The 20,591-nt window shown below is 40.3% G+C and overlaps 1 protein-coding gene across 12 annotated transcripts in view; it reads right to left on the reverse strand.

Moving 5' to 3' along the window:
- wdr27 (WD repeat domain 27) overlaps window positions 1-20,591 on the reverse strand; it is a 254,700-nt gene that overhangs the window by 231,392 nt on the left and 2,717 nt on the right. For all 12 annotated transcript variants that reach the window (XR_015428172.1, XR_015428174.1, XR_015428173.1 and 9 more), the window contains exons 4-15: window positions 20,081-20,205; window positions 15,815-15,928; window positions 14,136-14,187; window positions 13,243-13,313; window positions 11,208-11,331; window positions 9,937-10,156; window positions 9,564-9,667; window positions 7,493-7,578; window positions 6,536-6,723; window positions 5,676-5,864; window positions 4,136-4,222; window positions 2,380-2,486 (exon numbers count right to left, since the gene is read on the reverse strand). Coding sequence is in view for 9 of the 12 variants with exons in the window: in XM_087148074.1 (XP_087004200.1) it covers window positions 2,380-2,486; window positions 4,136-4,222; window positions 5,676-5,864; window positions 6,536-6,723; window positions 7,493-7,578; window positions 9,564-9,667; window positions 9,937-10,156; window positions 11,208-11,331; window positions 13,243-13,313; window positions 14,136-14,187; window positions 15,815-15,928; window positions 20,081-20,205 (1,467 nt within the window). In the remaining 3 variants the exon portion in view is untranslated. The remainder of the gene's footprint in view (window positions 1-2,379; window positions 2,487-4,135; window positions 4,223-5,675; window positions 5,865-6,535; window positions 6,724-7,492; window positions 7,579-9,563; window positions 9,668-9,936; window positions 10,157-11,207; window positions 11,332-13,242; window positions 13,314-14,135; window positions 14,188-15,814; window positions 15,929-20,080; window positions 20,206-20,591) is intronic.

The raw sequence follows: 20,591 nt of genomic DNA on the forward strand, positions 1-20,591 counted from the left end.
CACATGACGACTTTGCAGGCCATGCGCCAGTTGTCACGAAACCCTCTTTCGGCGAATGCAAAAATGTAGTAACCTTATTTCAAGTTGTAAATTCACAGTGAAACGTGGGCTACCATGAGTTATAGTAGAGATTGTCACTACCAGTACTTCCACTCGCGCAGGAACGGCTGTAATTAGTCCTTCTGACATGTGTACATATAGAATATTGATGTTTCATTGGCAGCCAATCACAATGCAATGACTGGATGGTCCCAGGATGCTATTTACACACAAGGCTTGTGCTTAGAGCCGTACAGATACTAGATATGTATCACTGCACGTACGTACTGTACACATGCATGTACATTTACAGTAGATTTAGTCGCATATATTACGGAGCTCCAGTACTGTTTGGTGTCCAAAAGAGAACTTGCGAAGTTTGACCTGGCTGTCGCGGCGATAGAAAAAGAAAAAAGCCTGAAAAATTGGTGACCTGTTGATGGCAAAGAAGTGGAAATGAAATTTGGCATACTCGACAAAAAAGCGGCAATTTCACACCCTGAAATAAGCACGAGGGTCGGTAACGGTATTTTTTATTTTTCTTGCTTTTTCAATAAAGAGTTAAGGTCGGTGCAATTTGTTAGGTTGGGGCAGGTTGTTTGGCCTTATGAGTGATAAGTTGAGTTTACAATCAGACAAAACTTCATGCTGGACATGACTATATTTGCATCAGAACATGCGCAAGTTCTCTAACTCAAGTTTCAAGTTGAGTCCTTTTGCCAATATTTCAGAATTTTTTGGATCCAAATTTACATCTGTACTCATCCACAGTGCTCAGCCAACACTGCCCTAGAGGCCAGGTTCAATTAGCAACAATTTGTCAACTAATACGGGAAAAAATATGTGCTTGCATGTTTAAACCAGCCAATTATTTATTCCTTCAGGAGAATGAACATGAGAACATTAGCAGTGTTCAGTCTCCTATTTATCCCCATTCATAAGTACCTTTTTAGTAAGAGTCAAAAAAAGTCAATATATAATGGATTTCCAATGATTTTGTTCTAGAATTTTACTCTCATTTTCCCGAGCACCCCCGGCCATTTTATGGTACCAGTATATTCCTTGTGCAAGTTGTCGAAAAGACACAGACTTTTGACCAATCAGAATTGATTAAACTTTCTCGTATCCAGGTGTCTCCATGGGCATTTTTAAATGTCAAGTTGCACGTTGTTGAATAGGCTGTCATTTATGAATGGTCCCTTTTTTCCTGGTAACCTATTATATAACCCAGGTACTTGGCAGTTGACAACGTGTCGCCAGCATTTAGGCCTGACTCCTACCACCTGCATACTGATACCTACATGTAACTTTCAGTAAACGCAGGGACTCAGAATGCATGTTGAATTCAAACTTCCCATGTACAGTGATAAAGCTACAGGCTTTTCGTTGATGTTAACAATCCAAGGACTCAAAAGTCCTCCACAAGAAAGGCAATGGCTTGTGTGTCCACATGCGCACATGTGCCATACACACATGTAGTAATGTCCAGAGAGATAGTTGGCAGTTCGGTGCACCACGTGGAATCAATCTCTTCTCTGAGGGTGGTGGTTCTGAGAAGAACCAGTGAGTGTAAACTTGACGTTCCTACCCAAATATTCTGATTATCATCAGTACTGATGTACTTTCCCAAATAAAAAAATGAACGGAAATGGCTTTATTTCAAGTGTTGTACCCCATAGATCCAATTGGGGCCAACAGCGCAGATTACTAATCCCCAATGCTTCTTTCACAACTCCTTAGATTTCCCCACAAGGGCTCACTTCAAAGCACTGCACACGGTACTGCAACCACGGACGTATATAAAAAACCTGGACTTGCAACGCCTTTGTATGAAAAAGAAGCCAACCAGCGGCCATTTTACCGAGCCGAATACAAAGGCGTGGGTTGGCTCCCTACTATTGACGTCAGGAAGAACAAAGGCGGGCATTACCAGGAAAGCTTTGTATTCGGCTCGGTAAAATGGCTGCGAGTGGATTCAATGACTCTATAAGCTGATTAAGGGCATTGCGAGTCCAGATTTTATTATACACGTCCGTGACTGCAACACGGATGTGATTAATTGGGCCTGCAATACGGTGCGCAGCAACGGTGCTATTTTTATGCTTTGGTTTCTGGAATGTACAACACAGCACTCAGGAAAAGGCAAAGGTACATCAGTTAACCCAAATGAAGCAAAGTGTGAACATCTCTGACAGGTTTTTAGGCCCTCTTTGCTTGCACATCATAAAACCAAAAAAACGTGTTTCAGGGCAGGATGAAAAATGGAGTGGTCTTCAGGTCAAGTATCTCTGTCAAGTCTATCTGTCTTAATTTAATCTCCCCTCCCTGGGTGAGACTTACCAGAGAAACTGATGCAGTTAATTGGAATGCTCTGGTTGCCAACATCAATCTTAGTCTTGGAAGTGGTGGGAGGCTTGGCATCAACTGGATACTGCTTGGTGGCAGACCTGAAATTCACGAAATCAGCTTAGGCTTAGAGTTGAGCTAATAGAGAATGAAAGTTGACCTTCCCTGTTTTTAGAAACCTGGACGAGAAAGGGAAACATCTGAAAAATCCCAAATGTGACTGGATCCAAGGAATGGGTCTCGAGGGATATTTTTCAGAGTGTTCAGTTGGGTGTACAAAAAAAGGCATCCTAAGGCTTTCGTTTGGATGTTTCAAAGGGGATCGTTATGTGAGTAACAAGTGTTGACTACTCCGTTTGATTTGCACTCTGGATCTGTTTGACCAGATGAAACTCAAAATTAGCTCAGAGACTTGTAGCTCATTTACTTTTGGTGTTTTGTTGGGTCGCACACTGCTGATATTACATAATGACCAAAGTTCTTCATGAATGTTTGGTGTGTTTACCTTGATCAGTTATTTACATCTCTAATGTTTGGTGTTCTGTGATATGCACTTTCAAAATGGCACACAATCTGCATTATTATTGCTTTAAGTAGCCAATGAGAGGTAAGGGTGTATCCACGGGGGCCAACAGGGGCCATGGACCCTCCCCCCGAAAGAACAATGATGAGAATGTTTTGTAATCAATCAGAGTGAAGATATTAACCCTAACTCCCTCGGGTGCGCAAAATCATATTAAAATTGGAGGATTCAGGGCTGTTAGGGTTAAGAGTCTTAAATGCAGGTTGTTTTGTATGGACAGAGCCATTTTGTTCAGGAAACTGCTTCTAAGCAGCTGCTTAATTGTGACTGGTGTAATCAGTTAATGCAAAAGTGCACCGGGGATGCTGCTTACTTGTTTTGCCCTCCCCGCCCAAAAAAAACCCAAGGGGGTTTGGATCCGGCCTTGACGAGAGAGAGTGATGTCACTTTCATTCACATCGTGTATTTAGATGTTCACAGCTTTTATCTTGTTGTGCCACAAAGGGATCAGTCTAGGGACTGGTATTCAGAAGTGCATGGGGAAAGTGCTGGTGGCAGCTTTTCCTCGAGTTTCTGACTCATGGCAATGAGTAACTCATGAACACGAGACACATGATGTGGTTAAAACAAATCACACGGCGGCAATCAATACGCAAAATACTTGTGAGAGAAACAGTTTTTAGAACTCAATACGAATGCTGCATTTGATTTTACAAAAAGGCTTTCTGACCAAAGTAAGGATTTGCCAAAAGCACTTTGGTTACTGCCAGTCATAACACACATATCTTTGAGAAAGGACCATCGACTTCTCCAAGTTGAAGCCAAGAGTGGAAAAAAATTTCACTAAATCTATACATCACATGCAACAGTTATATGTTCTTTCTTCTATGGCAACCACAAATTTCCAAATAAAGTACATGTACTTAAACAGGTCTATGCAATTGAGAACCACACACAACCTAGCAAACTGTTGGTGAAGACAAACAAAAATGCAAACTGTGCATATGAAAGCTGTGGTAGCAAAGACAGAGGTCATGGAGAGTAATGCTTCCAATTAACATTTCCAAAGTGTTTCCAAAAATATTGTAGAGTGTTTGATTCTTTGAAATTGTACTTTTGTCATTTTCACACCCTGCAGAATTATTGATTTTTGTGTCTCATGATCTTCTGCATTCTGGAGACTTTGCTGATAAGAAGAAATGACACCCATTCTTTCTGTTTTTTTACCTGGAAGCAGCCCCAGCAGACGCCCCTTTCTGTCTCTTGGCGGAGCTGGCTTTACCAACGTTTGTCTTGGGAGAAAACAGTTTAGCCCTGCAAGTACACAAGAACTTTAGATATGTCAAGTCAATTTTTAATGCTCCTCCTAAATTTAAAAAACTGACCACCTGCTGTCGACTGCAGTCAGCAAAACCCACAGAAAACTGAGAAAAAAATGCAAGTTTACTTTATTCTGATGTCATGTATCTCATCTATGACAACACAACCGATTTGACATCATTAGAAAAACACTACTAAGGGATTGGTGGAAAAGTAATGACTAAATATTTCTGTTCTTTTACAGATCAAAAGATTTAATTACAACTAACAAAAGGACTGGATAAATTTCCCTCCAAGCCTCCCTCAGACTTCTACATGTATACATATCACTAGTCTTGAGTTGCCAAGTCTTAGGTTATCCAGTCTCATGTACTAAGCTTTCAAACAAGAGACAAAACGCATTCTATCATTGAACATTCCTTGTTATTTTAAATACTTGTGACCTGGCTGACGAAAATTATATCTGAATTTTATAACCAACAAGTCACAAACTTATACTTCCATCATATAAGACAGGACACAATTTTCTTCTATTCCAATTTCAGGACATTTACAAATACAAAGTGAGTTTGTGCATTCTGCAAATGATTCGTATTTGACAAGGAAATTTTACTTTTCCCTTATTTTCATTTTTCTTAGCTCACTCTGCCAACAGAGTTCCTGCAGGTAAAGATTATTCCTCTTTGTTCACTCACTGGGGGTTTAATGAGTGGGACACACAGCATGTACCCTGACTGGCACCGTACTGAGGGGAAAATTTTGGGACTGAGCTGTGGGGACAAAAGTGAATCCTAACCCTGCCGGACGCAGCACAATGCATCAGGTGAAAAAGTCTGATGCGCATTGATGCACTGGGCAATCAAGACCAGCCAAATACACTGGCCATGTTGAGATAATCAGAACAATCAGTAGTCCTATTGAACCATGCCACTGTTGGATCCTGTGGTGACAGGCAACTACTGACTCCCTGGTGGTTTGGCCTTGGGGACATTTGACCTGTTGGATCTTGTTACACTGAGCAGACAAGCCACTTTGACAAATGACGCAGACTCCTGTCTGGCAGCATTTTCTAGTCAAAGTACTCTGGAGGGTTGGGGTTAACAATTATGCCCCCCCCCAAAAAAAACAAGTAACCACAACTACAGTGCCAGTATGAGTTAAATGGCTCGCAGGATCATGGTGCAAAATCCACATCGCTGAGTCCAAAAGCAGATCCCGGTTTCTTAAAAATAGGAATACAATGGAACATGAGGGAACACTGTCCCTCAGTTCCCTGGCATTCCTGTATTTAATAAACCTAGACCTGTCACAGACTGATTTTCCTCTGAATGAGCATAGTCCCTGCATCGTCACACGGGGGCAATGTTGTACACCTGTGTCTTCCCTCTCCCTCGTCTGCCACACTTAAATGCACAGGTCATAGTGCATGATGGGACTGCATACGTACCTTGGTGCTTCCGTGTAGCCCGAGGACTTGACTTTGCTCTTGAAAGTCAGCGCTTGGTCCTGGACCCCTGGTGATGATCTTGACGGCTTCTTCACACCCACTTTGCCACCTTGCTTGGTCTTGGTACTTGTGTCCTTGGGCTTATCTATCATCTCTGACCTCAAAAGGGACTTTTCACTCAGTGGAACACTGAAAACAGATACCAATTTGGTAAGTAAACAGCACATGAATGTTTCCTGCCCAAGTGCTTTCAACAAAAAAGTCAAGTACCAGCCTATGCCAAATGACCAACATGTTCAATGTTTGGTAAATACATTTCCATCAACATTTTGATATCATTGACGTTTATGATGGTCAGGTATGTGGAGGAGTAGAATGGCTGCACATTAAACAATGCAATGACTGCTGTGACTGATGTTGAGCCTGAAATTATTTGCATTCAATCAAAGCTTTCATTTGTCAAAATCAACATCAGACAAAGTGTCCAGGGAATCAGGCTATTAAAACTGCCAGCCTCTTAACTAGGTTCAAAGTCATCCCATTTAGACACACGACTCCATAATTTCTACATTTGTGTGTGATAAATGACCTTAAAACAGTTTGGAAATTATTATCTTTATTTGGATAGACAGATGTCCAAGTATCAATGTATAACCCTAACAGTCCCCAATCCTCCAATTTCAATATGATTTTACATGCACCCTCGGCGGTTAGGGTTGATAATAAAAAGGCCTAATTATGTATGTATCATTGACCAATTTCACTAAAAGGCATTTCCAATGATATACATGTGTAATAAGAAGTTAAAAATAAGAAATCAAATTAGAATGGACACAAGGATATAACAAACACTACCATACCTCGAGATAACAGTAAGTTGTTTAGTGTCACCATCATCTCCTGGAGAGGCTCCACTCTTGTCTTTTGAAGTCTCCAGGGAGAGACTGTTAAATTCCACTGGAAGGGCAGAGCCTGGCACTGAAGGAGGGGCCTTCAACTGAATCACATCCACAGCATTCTCAAAAACACTACCAATGATGCACCACGTCTGGCAGAGAAATTCAAAGTTAGAATGGAAATGTTTGACTCTAAGTGGACTGCACATGACCACCCCCTAGCCAATTAGATGTATTTCGATGCTAGGAAGCATCTGGTACTAATAAACTACCAGTAACATCATCCTAGGACAAGAAGATTCATGAATTCAAGAAACGAATTGAATCATATGTTGTTTTAAAGTGACAAAATTCTCAGGACCAAATCTTTCCCATGATGATGATGAACAATATTTAATCCCTTGGGTGCAGAGTAAATGTGGAGGTCAGAGCCTCTGGGAAATACTTTGTGTACTTAAAAAAAATGCCTGTCTAATACCTCAAGCGAAGCAAATTTGTCAGTGTAACAGTAACCATCAATCTAATAAGTCACGGAATGAGCATCCCTTTCTATGGCACACAAAATACACTTGTGCATAATCCCCCCTTATTTGGGACTCAAACACATCTTGCAGTCTTTTCAGTCTTAAACGGCAGATCTCACATTGGCAGTGTTGTTTTCTTGAACATTACAGACATGTAACATAACGACGTCAGGCTGTGTTTGCATGTGCGCTTTCCAGTGGCAGTGAAGTGAAGATCTGTCCAGCTCCCATAGGAAAGTGTACATTATGTTCAAATCCTCTATCCATTAACACTTCTCAAACACCAAATCTTGTTCAGAAATTTAAAAACTGACTTCCAATGCAAGACTTTAAGGAATGTGGGCTTGCCAGTCAACTCTTACCTACATGTAGTTCTCTGTGTTTGTTGCTCTCTTACCTGGTTGTCCGAGTTTGTTGCTTGAGCAAAGGCATAGGAGCCAGAGAGCGTCATGTAATGCTGATCGGCTCCGGACGGAATTGGATCTATTCAAAACACCAGTATAACAAGCTTCCTTATAACTTCAAAAGGAACGCATACAGCCATGCCCATTTGAGCCCATGACATCCAAAGATGAATGCAATCAAACTCAAGATTTTTACAAGTCTCGTAACACAGACCAGTCAGTGCCTGTACGGAGATCAGGGTATTTGACTGGCACACGAGTGGTCAGTTGGACTGACTCAGGATAAAGGAACTTAGACAGCCTTTTCCTGTGTGAAATACTGGGGCATCGAGTTATGTGTGACAGAAGCCATTTCCAGGCAACTACTCATTTGCTCTACCCGCACAAAAGGTGATCTGCGAACACGGGAGTGATCATACGCTCCATATACAAGGGATGCAATATTCTTAACCCTCCTATGCTGAAGTCACTCTTTGGGTCACTTGGTAAACACCCCAAAGTAGCACAGCTGTGTCGTGTTGTGCACTGCACCAACATGCAAGAGAGTGACCTTGGGCACTTGTGCATATTTGTGCTGTAAAACTAAAGGAGGGTTAAATAGCTCAGACAATCCTTTGGTGGTACACAAAACATGTGCATGTAGACAGGCATTCACCGCGTTCAGGAGACAAATTCTTTTGTTAAGGAAATTTGAACTGAGTTGTGGGGGCATTTCTGAGTCCCCACCATGTTTTCGGTCCCAACTTAATGGGTGAAATATCGAGTGTATGTCCCCACAACTACGGTGTGGGAGATAGTAGATTCACACATTTTTCACTGGAATTCATCGGTATCTTCTCTCTTCTATTATTAGAAGGTAGATCTACATGTATATTGGAAGCAATCATATCAATCAAGCAAGCAAGCAAGCATTTTTAGTGGAAAGAAAATCAAACAGTGCATATTCCTGCTTCAGAGCTAAGAAAGAGACAAGGAAATAAGGTTTAGCATGGTTCACACTGTGACACAAGTTTATGTCAATTATTGGAATCATTAAAATCGTACTGAGAATTTTGGCTTGTGCATATCAAACTAGCCAGATCATGTTGTCTGTACAGAAATCAGGACATCTGTGCAGAACAATGTTTAATAGGATACCTTTGGTTTGACAGCATGCATGCCCCAAAACCTGTGTCCAGCTTCATATAGATGCATACCATAACTGAAATTACTATATCTCACACGTATTCATGGCGGATCAACAAACTCTCATTGGTGCATTCACGGCTATATTTGCCAAACACACAGGATCGTTCATGCAAGGAGTAAATACGCATGTGTTTTTAACTGTCGCCCGGCTTACCCGGGCCGACAGTTAAAAAAGCATGCGCAGTAGCAGAAAATCCAGGAACTGTTGCCTAGGTTTACTGTGCACTCATGGTGGCGCCAGCCTAGTAATGGTCTGCACCATTACCATTGTAAAATAAATGTAAATCGAAAAGGATGAACTGTTTGTGTTGCGACCTTGGGAACAAAGTAAAAGTTTGAGGAAACAAATGATGACATTTTTATTTTCAGAGGTTACTGAATAAAATAAATGTATGTATGAGTTACAGTGAACCAAATATACTGCAACATGCTTTATTTCTGTTGGACAGTTGATGTCAGCTCCCCGAGGTATTGGGATAAACTTCGAGGCTTTGCCTCGGAATTACAATCCTGGACAAAATTTTTGGGACACTTTGCAAGAGCCGTACACTCTGCAGCCCCCTCCCCCACTCCCCCGGTCAATGTTTTCATGTCCAGCTGGAGTGCAGACAGGGCCCATAGACCCAACATTGAAAGGGGGTCTGGGGGTTGGAGGCCCAATGAGATTTGTCCAGGATTGTAGTTTGTCAACTCCTAATACCTAGGGGAACTAACACCAACTGTCCAACCTCAAACCATGCTATATTTGTTTACTACTTCCAATGTAGCTATGCAAGCACCCACACTAAAGCCCATGTCTGACCAATGCATGAAAGCTATGACGATGGTCTACATGCCAGTCCAACTCACAAACATTGTTATATTTCATACACATACCTTGAAAGTCTAAGAATGATGCCAGTTCAAAGCTGTGGGCGTTGACTTGAAGCAGAGCGCCAGGGGTACCTATGATGAGCATTGGTGATTCATCTAACAGTTCTCTGTAATACAAAGAACCGAGTGGAAAAAACAGGCACATTATGCTTTGAATTACAAAACGATACCAAGAGAAGCCAACAAGATTGTGTCACTCAAAGCTTAAGTATAACTTGCAGAGAAAATTTGCACAAGGAAAATTTGCACATTATGTGCTTTAACGAGCTATAGGCAATCACAACATAGCAGAGTCATGTGATTGCAGTGCACACAACTCCCTTGATCTGGCCTTCTGTCTTCAAAGCATTCATACAGTAAATGAATGAATACTGACTCTATCAAGGAATCATCTGGGAGGAGGGATGGAGGTTTGGTTCGTGTGACATCACTAGAAGAATCCCTTGATGCTGCAGACACCCTTGTAGTGAAATGCAAGCCTAGGATAGCTTCTCCAGCCTCAGAGGCAAAGTCAGCATCCTCAGGTCTCTCATCCTCATCTGGCTGGGGGTCTCTGAGCCTCTTCCAAGCTGGATGACTACTGATGGTCCTCGGACCTTGAATTTCAGAGGAAGGGACGATAAAGTTAGTAACTTGGCATATAAGGATGTTTCAAAAAACAGGAAAACACACTTTGGAATTTTTTATTTTTCATTCTCTGTGAAAAAACACAATTATAGTTAAAGACTAGAATCAGAGGGCAAAAGTGGTGATATTAAGCTTGCAGACAGGTCATATGTACTCGTCAAATGCCTCTTTGACCAATAGGGTATTATGAATTTCCAAAATGCACCTTAGCTGTACAAGTAAACCTGTGTAAGAAAGTATGTGTATACTGCTTATACAGGAATGATGATGGTCTATAGCATACAAATACTGATTGCTTCACAATGCTAGTGGTCATGCATTCTTTAGTTGCCAAAGGGACAATGTGAACGATGCATGCTTTTATGACATGATGATTACACTTGGACCACTTTCTCCACCAAGATGACACCAACCAAATTACTGATGATTTTAATCATTCCCAATTTTTAAACAGTGAAGATGTCAAATGGCACATTTTTCTTGAACATATAAAAACGGGGAAAACTGGACAAATTGAACTTTCATCAAGTTGATGGTTGAGTCAAACAAATCTGTATCTCTCAAACACCACTTTTTTTCGATGTAATGTGGTCCAAGGTTGTACTATCCTACGGATGAACAGAGAACACTGCTTGTCATTACTTCATTAGCTGACCTTCAGTTCATTCGACCTGAGAACATACTTTTCTTTGGTTCATAAACACTGACTGCTACGTTGATTGGGTGGCCAAAGTATGCACAACGTTCATTTGTACTTGACGACAGAGTTTGCCCCTACTGCACAATCACTCCATCAGTAGACAAGTGTGAGGCATTTTCATTTTTCGTTTTCCAGAAGTAACATTTCTAAAGCAATAGTTTACAGGTGCTTTTAATATTTCAATACTTCGTAATTTTTTTCTGCCACTTCTGTACTGATGGGCAGCCACATTGGCCAATCCACCTGTTGGCAACTACGACTGTGATATACTTATTCTTTCTGTTTAATCAAAAGTAAAGAGGTAGGTCTCTCTTCGATACCTGCAGCTGCACGGTTGTTTTTGTCTAATTCCCTTGCGTCTCCCTGTGTGTGAAGCATCTTGGCAACGTCTAGATGATGCAGACAGCGATATCCATTGCCCTCAGTCGTATCATAGATTCTCACCTTGTTGCACAAAACGGTTACAATGGAAAACGGTTATAAATATGACCCAAGTTATTACTAGTCAATAAAATGGGAGAGGGCGGGCTGGCTAAGATATCTTGATGTCGGTTTATTTCTGGAAAAACAGGAAATGGAGAGAAAATAATTTAACAAGTCTTTCCTCGTCTCCGGTCAGCATTCGAATAACCGTTAGTATCTATAAACTTAATCTGAATACATAAAACATGTGAATTACAGCATACCGGTAAATTATTTATGTCTATACTACATAAATGACATACTAGAAAAAGAATACTTGAAGTAGAATGAGGTGCAAAATGGGGGCTTTTGGCGATTTCCCGCCAAACCGTATCTTACGGCCACCATCTTGGAAATTTACACAAAAATAAAGAAAAATCACTTCAAAACCAACGGTAAAGAAGCAAAATGGGCATATTACGGTACGATACCGATGATTCAATAATGCATATAGTTACTTTAAATCTAGACAACTTAAAATAATAATTTAAAGATGGGTGTAAATAAGGAAATGCTCTGAGATGGTCACGACTTAGCAAATATTTCTAAGGAGCAATGCCTACGGACTGAATCCTTGGTAATACACATGTACAAGTAAACATAACTGTACAAAATCAATTAATTATTAAATAATGAAAATAAAAGAATAACAAATTTACCAGGAAAAACAGGAAATGGAGAGAAAATAAATAACAAGTCTTTCCTCGTCTCCGGTCAGCATTCGAATAACGCTGACAAGGGTCCCGTTTACGTAGCCTATTCTGATTGGCCCATGGATTGTAATCATAAAAGAAAATATTTAAATACCAGAAGGGTAACAGGCGAAACTGCAAAATTATGAGGGGAGATCTTTTTTCAGTTCGGCGACACAAAGACAGTCACAAGCAATATGTTACAAAGTAATCACTGGTATCAACCCAAATCTCCAGGGCACAAACCACAAGCAGTGTTGCAGCTGAGTAATCTTTGATGTCCCGATGTAAACCAGAATGTTACGTGATGCAGTGCAAATCCAGGCCAAAGTACCGGTATGACTTTAAGTGGACACATGTATGAAAGAAATAGCTGCAAAAGCACACAGTAAACTCTTGATAACTCGAATCTCAGGTGAATGGATAAAAAATTTGAGTTCTTCGAACAAAAGTTCCAGAATCTTGCCCACACATACATACATAGTACACAAGTAACCCCACCTGCTCCCCCCCCTCGCTGGCTACTGAAAAGGTTTACAAGTGGGTATTTCCTAATAATCCAAGAATAAAATTATACTAAAAGTCATCAGTTTGCTGAGATTTCCTTTTTTTCTTACATAAAATTTTCTATTCTACTGATAAATAAAATATACATTGCCAAAACTATGTACTTCTTGTGACAATTCTGTCATTCAGCCTGGGCCTCGGGTTTTTCTGTTTGGCCACATGATCATTCCATTTTAATCCCACTCATTTTCAGTGATTAGCCGGCAGTCTTTTTGGATCACCCTTCAAAAACCTGGAATTCAGCAATTGTGGCTGTGTGGCCATTTCAAGTTTTAGAGATACACATTTTTGTACATAAAGGTCTATTATTTTGGCAGGAATGAAGAATGTCTAAGCGGAGTTTTGAGTTTCAACGAAGTTATCGAGAGTTTACTGCACTGAAGTCCCTGTTATTATTAGTTGGAAATATGCCATCCAACGAAAGATGCCTGATTTGACAGTTATAATTACAATAGTTCTGCACGTCCATCTTGTAAATGAGGAAATGTTAGTTCTCTCCAAGTTTAGAACTAGAAGTTGACTGAAGCTACAAGCTGTCTCCTCTCTGCCTTTTCGTCCTGATGCCTGATGTTTAGTTTCACCAAATAACCAGGACAACTTCCAAATTTAGGCAAGAAAACCAGTCTTCACATACCTGGCCATCTGCGGATCCCACGGCAAAACCTTCACTTGTTTGGTTCATCACAAGACTGAGAAATGGTGAGGCTAAATGTGAAGAAAAAGAATATACCACTCATAAATACCTTGGATGGTTTCCCTATTCAACACCGTGCAAAGTGACCATGTATTAATATTTGATAATGCCCACTGCATAAAAATGTGCTGGCACCTTGATATGAGAAAGTTTCATCCACTCCTATTGGTCAAGAGTCTGTGTGCATAATATCCCATATCTGCAGAAGATGTGCATAAAAGTTGTGCATTTTCAGAATTTCATTGCATTTTGCACAACCATAAAATGGATGGGAGAGTTCAGGAAAATGAGAGTAAAATTCTTGCACAAAATCCTCGGAAATTTATCGTATGTTGACTTCTTTTGACTCTCTGATGGAAACAACATCCATGAATGGGAATAAGTATGTGTGAGCTTGGCAGATCTTAAACGTGCATCAAGACCAGCTCGGGAGAATGGAAGGGATACCCAAGCTGCAACAAGCACATATTTATCCCCTTATTAATCTAACCCATTTGTTATTTTTTTCCCAAAAGAACCTTTTCAATTATCCAAACCCCTCTGCTACACATCATCCAAAGTGGCATCTTTTTCAGACTAAATATAGGGTGTTATGTCATGGTGTGTGGGCTGAATCCCACACCCAAGTCCCCGCAAAAGCTTCCAAAAGGTTAATATATTTTCCAAGAATTTCAATGATCAAAACTATTCACAAAGTCTTTGCCTCTTTCTAAAATGAAGCTGTGGCTTGATAACGTGGGATAAGAGATGACAGCCATCAAACATAAATAAATGAGATAATATGAGATAATAAATGATACAAAGACAAATGGAAAAAGGTGTGATTTTTATACCTGAAATTATACAGGATTGGTATATGACACATCCTTCTGTAATGTCCCATATCTGCAGAAAAATAAAGTTGTGCATTATGAAAATTATATGCATGTACAAAAACAAGCAGTTCTTCCACATTTCCATTAACTGACAGCAAAAGTTATTGATGCTTTCCACAGGAAGTTTATCAAAATTTCAATGCTCAGAACAGTCTTACAATCAAAAATGTTAATTTTGACAGAATGTAAAAAAAGGTACTTGCAATCAGGTGAAAATACTCTCAGGAAAAATTACTTGTTATTGTGGCAGCAGTCCATGCTTACAAGCTTATCTTTATCAATGTAGTAAAACAAAGTAATTTATTGATACCAAGGCCAGCATGGTTAATTGCTACATGCCTAACAGTTGGTGATTTCAATTTGCTGTTTAAATGATGCTAATGAAGGCCACTGTGTCCTATGCTACATCTAGTGGTACATACATGTATGTATGTGTGGTACATACATGTATTGGCAAGCCAATGTGCCAGTCTCCAAAATGTGTGAAATATTTTCCCACTTGTGTAAAAAGGTGTGAAATATTTTCCCACTTGTGTAACAAGGTGCACAAATGTTTTCCCACTGAGTGAAAGGCATGAAAATGTTTTCCCACCTATTTCAGTCGTGAAAATGCAAGCCTCAAATTTAACTTTTTTCACCACTAACTTTCCACCTACACTTTCCCAAGAATGACTGACCAGTTTGTTCATTGTCAGATGAGGCCAAACAAAATAACTGTGGCACTTCCTATTACATGTACACTGAAAAAAATAGGCTGGGTAGGTGGGTAGTATCTTTGTTTTTTTGAGTCACAAATTTTAAGGTGGGAATTTTCTTTTTTATTAAAAAGTGATTTTGACGGTCTATGGTGTGTTCCGTTCGCTGTTTTTTTCGCGGATTCATAATTTGAGGATCGGTCTTGTCAAAGATTGTACTGAAGTCAGAGCCTCTTCAGACAATTATACATTTGTATTGCACTGACATTTCAATGAGTCAACGTCCAAAAACTGTTTGCAAGCTCGTACAAAACGATGCACACAGAGCACTTAAAACTTACGCGATGATAAATGACAAAAACTAGTTGTCAAGAAACCCTCAAAAAGCAAAAGCAAAAATGTTATAATGGAGATTGTTAGTCACTACTTCCACTCACGCAGGAATGGCAGTAATGAGTCCCACAGACACATGTAAGTGTTAATTTTGAGGCTTGTGAAAATGTTTTCCAATGTGGGAAATTGCTTTCAAATTTAGTGAAAAGAAAATTAATTTTCTTTAGAAAAAAAAGTGTGAAAAGCATTTCCCATTCCCAGGCAAACTCTAAATTGCAATGCACTGTAAACAGTTCAAAAACTTTCAATTTGTGAAGTCACGACAGTCTGATTGAACAGGTATTGATGAAAGGGGATAACAGAATGAAGGAACAGTATTTAATGTGAGAATTGAAACCAGCAAGGAGTCTGGTTGGTAATAACAGCCTGTGCCCTCCATTCGGGCTATAAATTATTAGAGATCAGACCACAAGCAGGTTTAAAACTGCTCATTTGAAAATACTCCCATACATTACAATGCCCTTAATCAGCAATCGGTTTCATCAGAGTGAAGAATTTAACGGGTGCCCTGCTATTCAACAGTTCGATACGGCAGCGCTGTCCACTCACCTTAAAGGTGCGGTCTTCAGACACAGACACCAGGGTGGAGGGCAGGTGAGGGGAAAACTCTGCCGAAGTGACTGGGGCCACATGACCCTCTAGCGTGGTATCTAGTCTTTCCAGCTGCAGTACACAAATGAAAATGGATAACAGTAAGTTTTCAGTGACCACATGACAAGCAAGACTCCAGGAAGGCAGTAATGTAAATTGCAATACATATGACAAGCTCGTAGTATTTTTCTACAAGAGGTACACAATCTTCGAGGACCACACTAATTTGTCTTCATAATTGGCAAGGTATAATCAACTGAGTGGATTTATTTGGTCAATTTAGGCTAAAAATACAAATACTCATGCTTCAAGTTTCCCAACCGACCCTAATTTTTCAGCGCAACCCTCAAGCTCTTATCGGCAAGTTAGAAAAACAAATTTTAAAAAATTCAAAAAGTACAAAGAATGAATCCTGTTGTCTTTTCTGTCTTCACAAAACACCTCTGAACAACCCTTTTTCATGCTAAAATGCTTGTTTTATATGTTTTCCTAGATAAATTTGTAACTTTTGAAAGGAAACATCCGTTATTTTCACAAGTTCCCTTTGCATTTTGCTGTCAAAGTGGTGAAAATGTGCGTAAAGCTCAATGCAATGCTGCACTGGTTCCCGCAATGCAGCGTCCATGCAAAAGAACGCGTGGTGAAAATGTGGCAACCAATTTTTTGGTCTAACGGCCGTTCAATCCTAGAGCTGCAGATTGAAAATCATTAATGTTGCAAGAAGTTTTTGCAAGTTAATTCCCAAAACTTGGTCTCTTGTCTATGTATGTACTTTCTGCGGTCAGGAGTATGCATCACGCATGCTTACCACGTGATACAGGGACATCTTTGGCCAGTTTGCCGTTGTGATTACATGCCTGACTAGCGTTGTGCATAGTGGTGTAAATTGTTCATAATTCTTAAGAATTGTCAACTGTAAAAATTTTTGCATACATTAAGGCAAGTTTTTATTACTTTTTGTGGCAATTTTTGGAAGCTTATGTCCCCATTCATGCCATTCAATCAGCACAAAAAAAACTGACCTTCCCCCCAAAATTTCTGACCAACCCTATTTTTGAGAGGTATGAAATCGGAGACAGAAATATTTTTTTCTTGGCCCTAGTTATTTTGAAACTTACATATTAGTTGGCACGTTAAACTCATGGATTGAACTTGGATAAACTTGTATATATCAAGTAATGATAAAGCTATCATAAGTTAATGATATCTTCCTTCAACCAATCAGAATTTGTGTACTCTGGATCTGTGTCATTGCAAGTAAATATCAGACATATGTGTCCACGGTTGATTCATTCAAACTGAGGAAAACCCTCAATATATATGTATTCAATTCTGCCTCGCCCTATATTACGTCACTCCGTGATCACATAAGATTGCACTGACCGCACCTTCAGAGCGTAATCTTGGCACCACTCAATTGGTTCTTGGCACCACTCAATTTTGAGCAGGCCTACACTGGCCTTACTGTTTTTGGTGTAGTATGTATTTGCAAAAGCCTACTATTTGTGATTTATCACGGCTAAAGTAGATGAAAATGAGCAAATCTTACTGGAACTGGCTCAAGAATTGACCGAGGCGAGACCCAAGGAAGCAGTTAGTGAATCCAAGCAATGCGTAGCCAATGTTATGAACACGTTCAGGCTAAACCACCTACATGTATGTGTACGCAGACAAATGTCAGGAAATGTAAAGCGGTAGATGAAATGGGGGATGTCCAAGAGACAGACTTAACTGAAGGAGGCTAACGTCAACAAACAGCGGTTACAAAAACAACCAAGCCTACTGGGCTGCAGGAAACAAAGGTGCTAAATTGCTCAACTATACAAATTCTGAATGTAAGAAAGGCCACAGGCACTATTGATGAGGTCAGCATGCTTAGCACCATGGCTGAGCATTTTCAAACAATGCAAGAGAAGTCCATGCAGGTGGGTTTCCAAAGGTTGTATAACTCAATGGGTAACACTTCACCGTCTAAGCCAACAATATCAGAAACGCTGAACACTGCAGGAACTGCTATAGCTGCCCTTGCTGCCACCTCCTACCGGCCCTGCCCATACCGAAGATCCAGACCAGGTACTGGAACATCTTATGACCACAGGTCAGGAAAGGTCAGTTGATGAGGAAAAAACCCAAATGGACACTGAATGCACTGGGTTTTCAGAGGACATTGCACAAGATAGTGCTGCTGAGAAATGTGGGCCTAAGGTGAAGCCCTAATTGGCCACTATGGTCACAAATATGCTCAAAGTTAAAACGGCTGACACTGAACTTGCTGAAAAACAGATGCCTCATTGATTGGTGCGTCCTGTATAAAGGGTTTTGTTACGATAATGCTCTAGCGCCCTCTTGTGGTAAGACCTTCGGGGTGATTGACTGGTCTGGTGGAGATCACGTTGTTGCTACCCGTATGCCAAGTGTGGACGAGCATGGAATGAAGCAGTAGCTCATGTATCCTCAAATTGCCTCTTAAAGCTGAAGCCCCTTTATTAAGCTGCAACACCTCAACACATAACAGGTTTGACTAGGGGCCATTGGTCCGAAACCAAACGTGATTTGCATATACATGTAAATGTGTTAGAGATTAAAGCAAAGCTCTTTTTATGCAATACAGCCTTTTGTCTCCCCTTCCACAGGGGTTCATATTTTGTTGAATAAAAATACCACCACAGCAGTGGCACACATCAGCGAGATGGGTGGTACTTATTCAGAATCATGTAAGGCAGTAACCAGAGACAAAATATTGTGGTGCAAAACCAGCAGGATTTGGCTGTCGGCAGCTTTTATTCCAGGGAAGTGTAATGTAAAGGCTGATTTGGAATCTAGATATTTTTCTGACAATACTGAGAGGAAACTCAGTAGTGATAATTTTGAGATGGCGCTTAAAAGCATGCCAGATCGTCCCCACATGGACATGCCTCTAGACTCATCTTCAACTCACTCCCTATGTTTCGTGGAACCCCGATCCACAAGTTGGCAATTGGTGCATTTACTTTAGACTGGGGAAAGTTTTTAGCATACGCATTTCCCCCTTTTTCGCTCATCAGTAGAGTTCTTCAGAAACTGGAGGAGGATGGAGCAGAGGCTATTGTGATACTTCCTCAATGGCCCACTCAAGCGCAGTATCCTTTGTTACTGAAGCTTTGTGTTTCCTCTCCTATCTATTTACACAGGACTCACAGAACACTAACGACACCGCACGACACTACACTTGTCAATCCTCTGCACAAGGCGCCCCAGCTGATGACGTGCCACTGATCTGCAAAGCTCTGGGCACCAAGGGCATTTCCCCAGGAACAGCAGACATCATACAGCCATCTTGGAGAAGTGGAACACTTAAACCTTATGGTTCGGTTTTGAGGTGATGGCAGTTACTTTGCACAGAAAAATGGGTCAATGCATTGTCTCCAAGCATTCAAGTCGCGTTAGATTTTATAACTTTAACAAAGCAGCTAGTCATAGTTCAATTAATACAGCTAGATCTGCTTTATCTGCAGTAATACTTTACCTGGTAATGTGGCTTTTGGACAGCATCCACTTGTATGTCGTTTTGTCAAGGGTGCATTTCAGTTATGTTCCAGCCTTACTTTACTAGCCAACTTTAAAGTCTGAAGGTGCGGTCAAAGCAATTACACACAATCTCTGATCTCTAATTACAAGCAAAAGAAAAATATTTCTGAGACCCCTGCCAAGTTGACGTTTTGGGGGGCAAAAATAGGGTAAAAATGTTAATATTGCCAGTTCTAAAACATACTTCAATCAAGCTGTTAAAAGAGCATAAAGGTGACACTTAGAAGGGATATTTTTTTGTTTTATTCAGAGGCAAGGATTGTACTTTAAAGCAATATACATGCAAGTGGATTTGTGAAATATTTGTGCATTTTGGTAAGTTGGACTTTTAAAATAATAACTAATAACAAGTTTTTCAGAGCCCTTAGTTGGCCTAAAATGGTAAAAACATAAAATGAGCTGTTTCCATGGCAATGAGCTGGTATGGATTTCAAAAGCCTATTTTGTTTACTTGCACCCAAAGTCCTTCCATCCCACAAAAGTATAAAAAAAATTGATATTTTGACCGTGGACACAAAAGTCTGGTATTTACGTGAAATGAGTCTTGACACTTCTTTGGGTATGTTTTAAAAACAGGGTTTACGGGACCAAGTGAGTGAAGTAATCACGGAAGTGCAAATTTGACCATCTTCATATTTGGTCCAATCAAATACTCACCTTGGAGTCAAGAACGAGGACTTCACAGTTGACACACACAGCCACCAAATCATCATCATAGCTGAAACTACAGTGCTGAACAGGCCCCAAACACTGGCCTATAATCTGGCCTCTGATCTGCTCACCTAAATACCCAGGAAATAACAGCCAGTTATCAGTCACAATTCATTTTTGGTCAAAGTTAACAGATGAGATTGACAGGAGGAGAATTTGAACCTGCAACAAGCCTCTGGAGCCACCATACTCCAAGCTGGGGTGTACCAATTTGCAAACAGAGATGACAACTTTCCCCTCTCAGTGTTTTTCGACTTAGATTGATTTAATTACCTCGTTAGCTACCCTTGTGAAAGCATTTGCAAAGAGTCAAGTTTGAATGAAGAAAACAGGATGCGCTCGGCCAGCGGGTTAGAAAGACATGAGAATGTGGAGTCCAGTAGAACAAAACAATTAGACATGGCACTTGACAGTTTGTGTCCTTGATATATGCAAATTAAATGAAGTCGATGGTGTG

This window comes from Acanthaster planci, linkage group LG01 (genome assembly GCF_054643075.1).
Source record: "Acanthaster planci isolate LZ-2023a linkage group LG01, COTS_SCS, whole genome shotgun sequence".
NCBI lineage: Eukaryota > Metazoa > Echinodermata > Asteroidea > Valvatida > Acanthasteridae > Acanthaster > Acanthaster planci.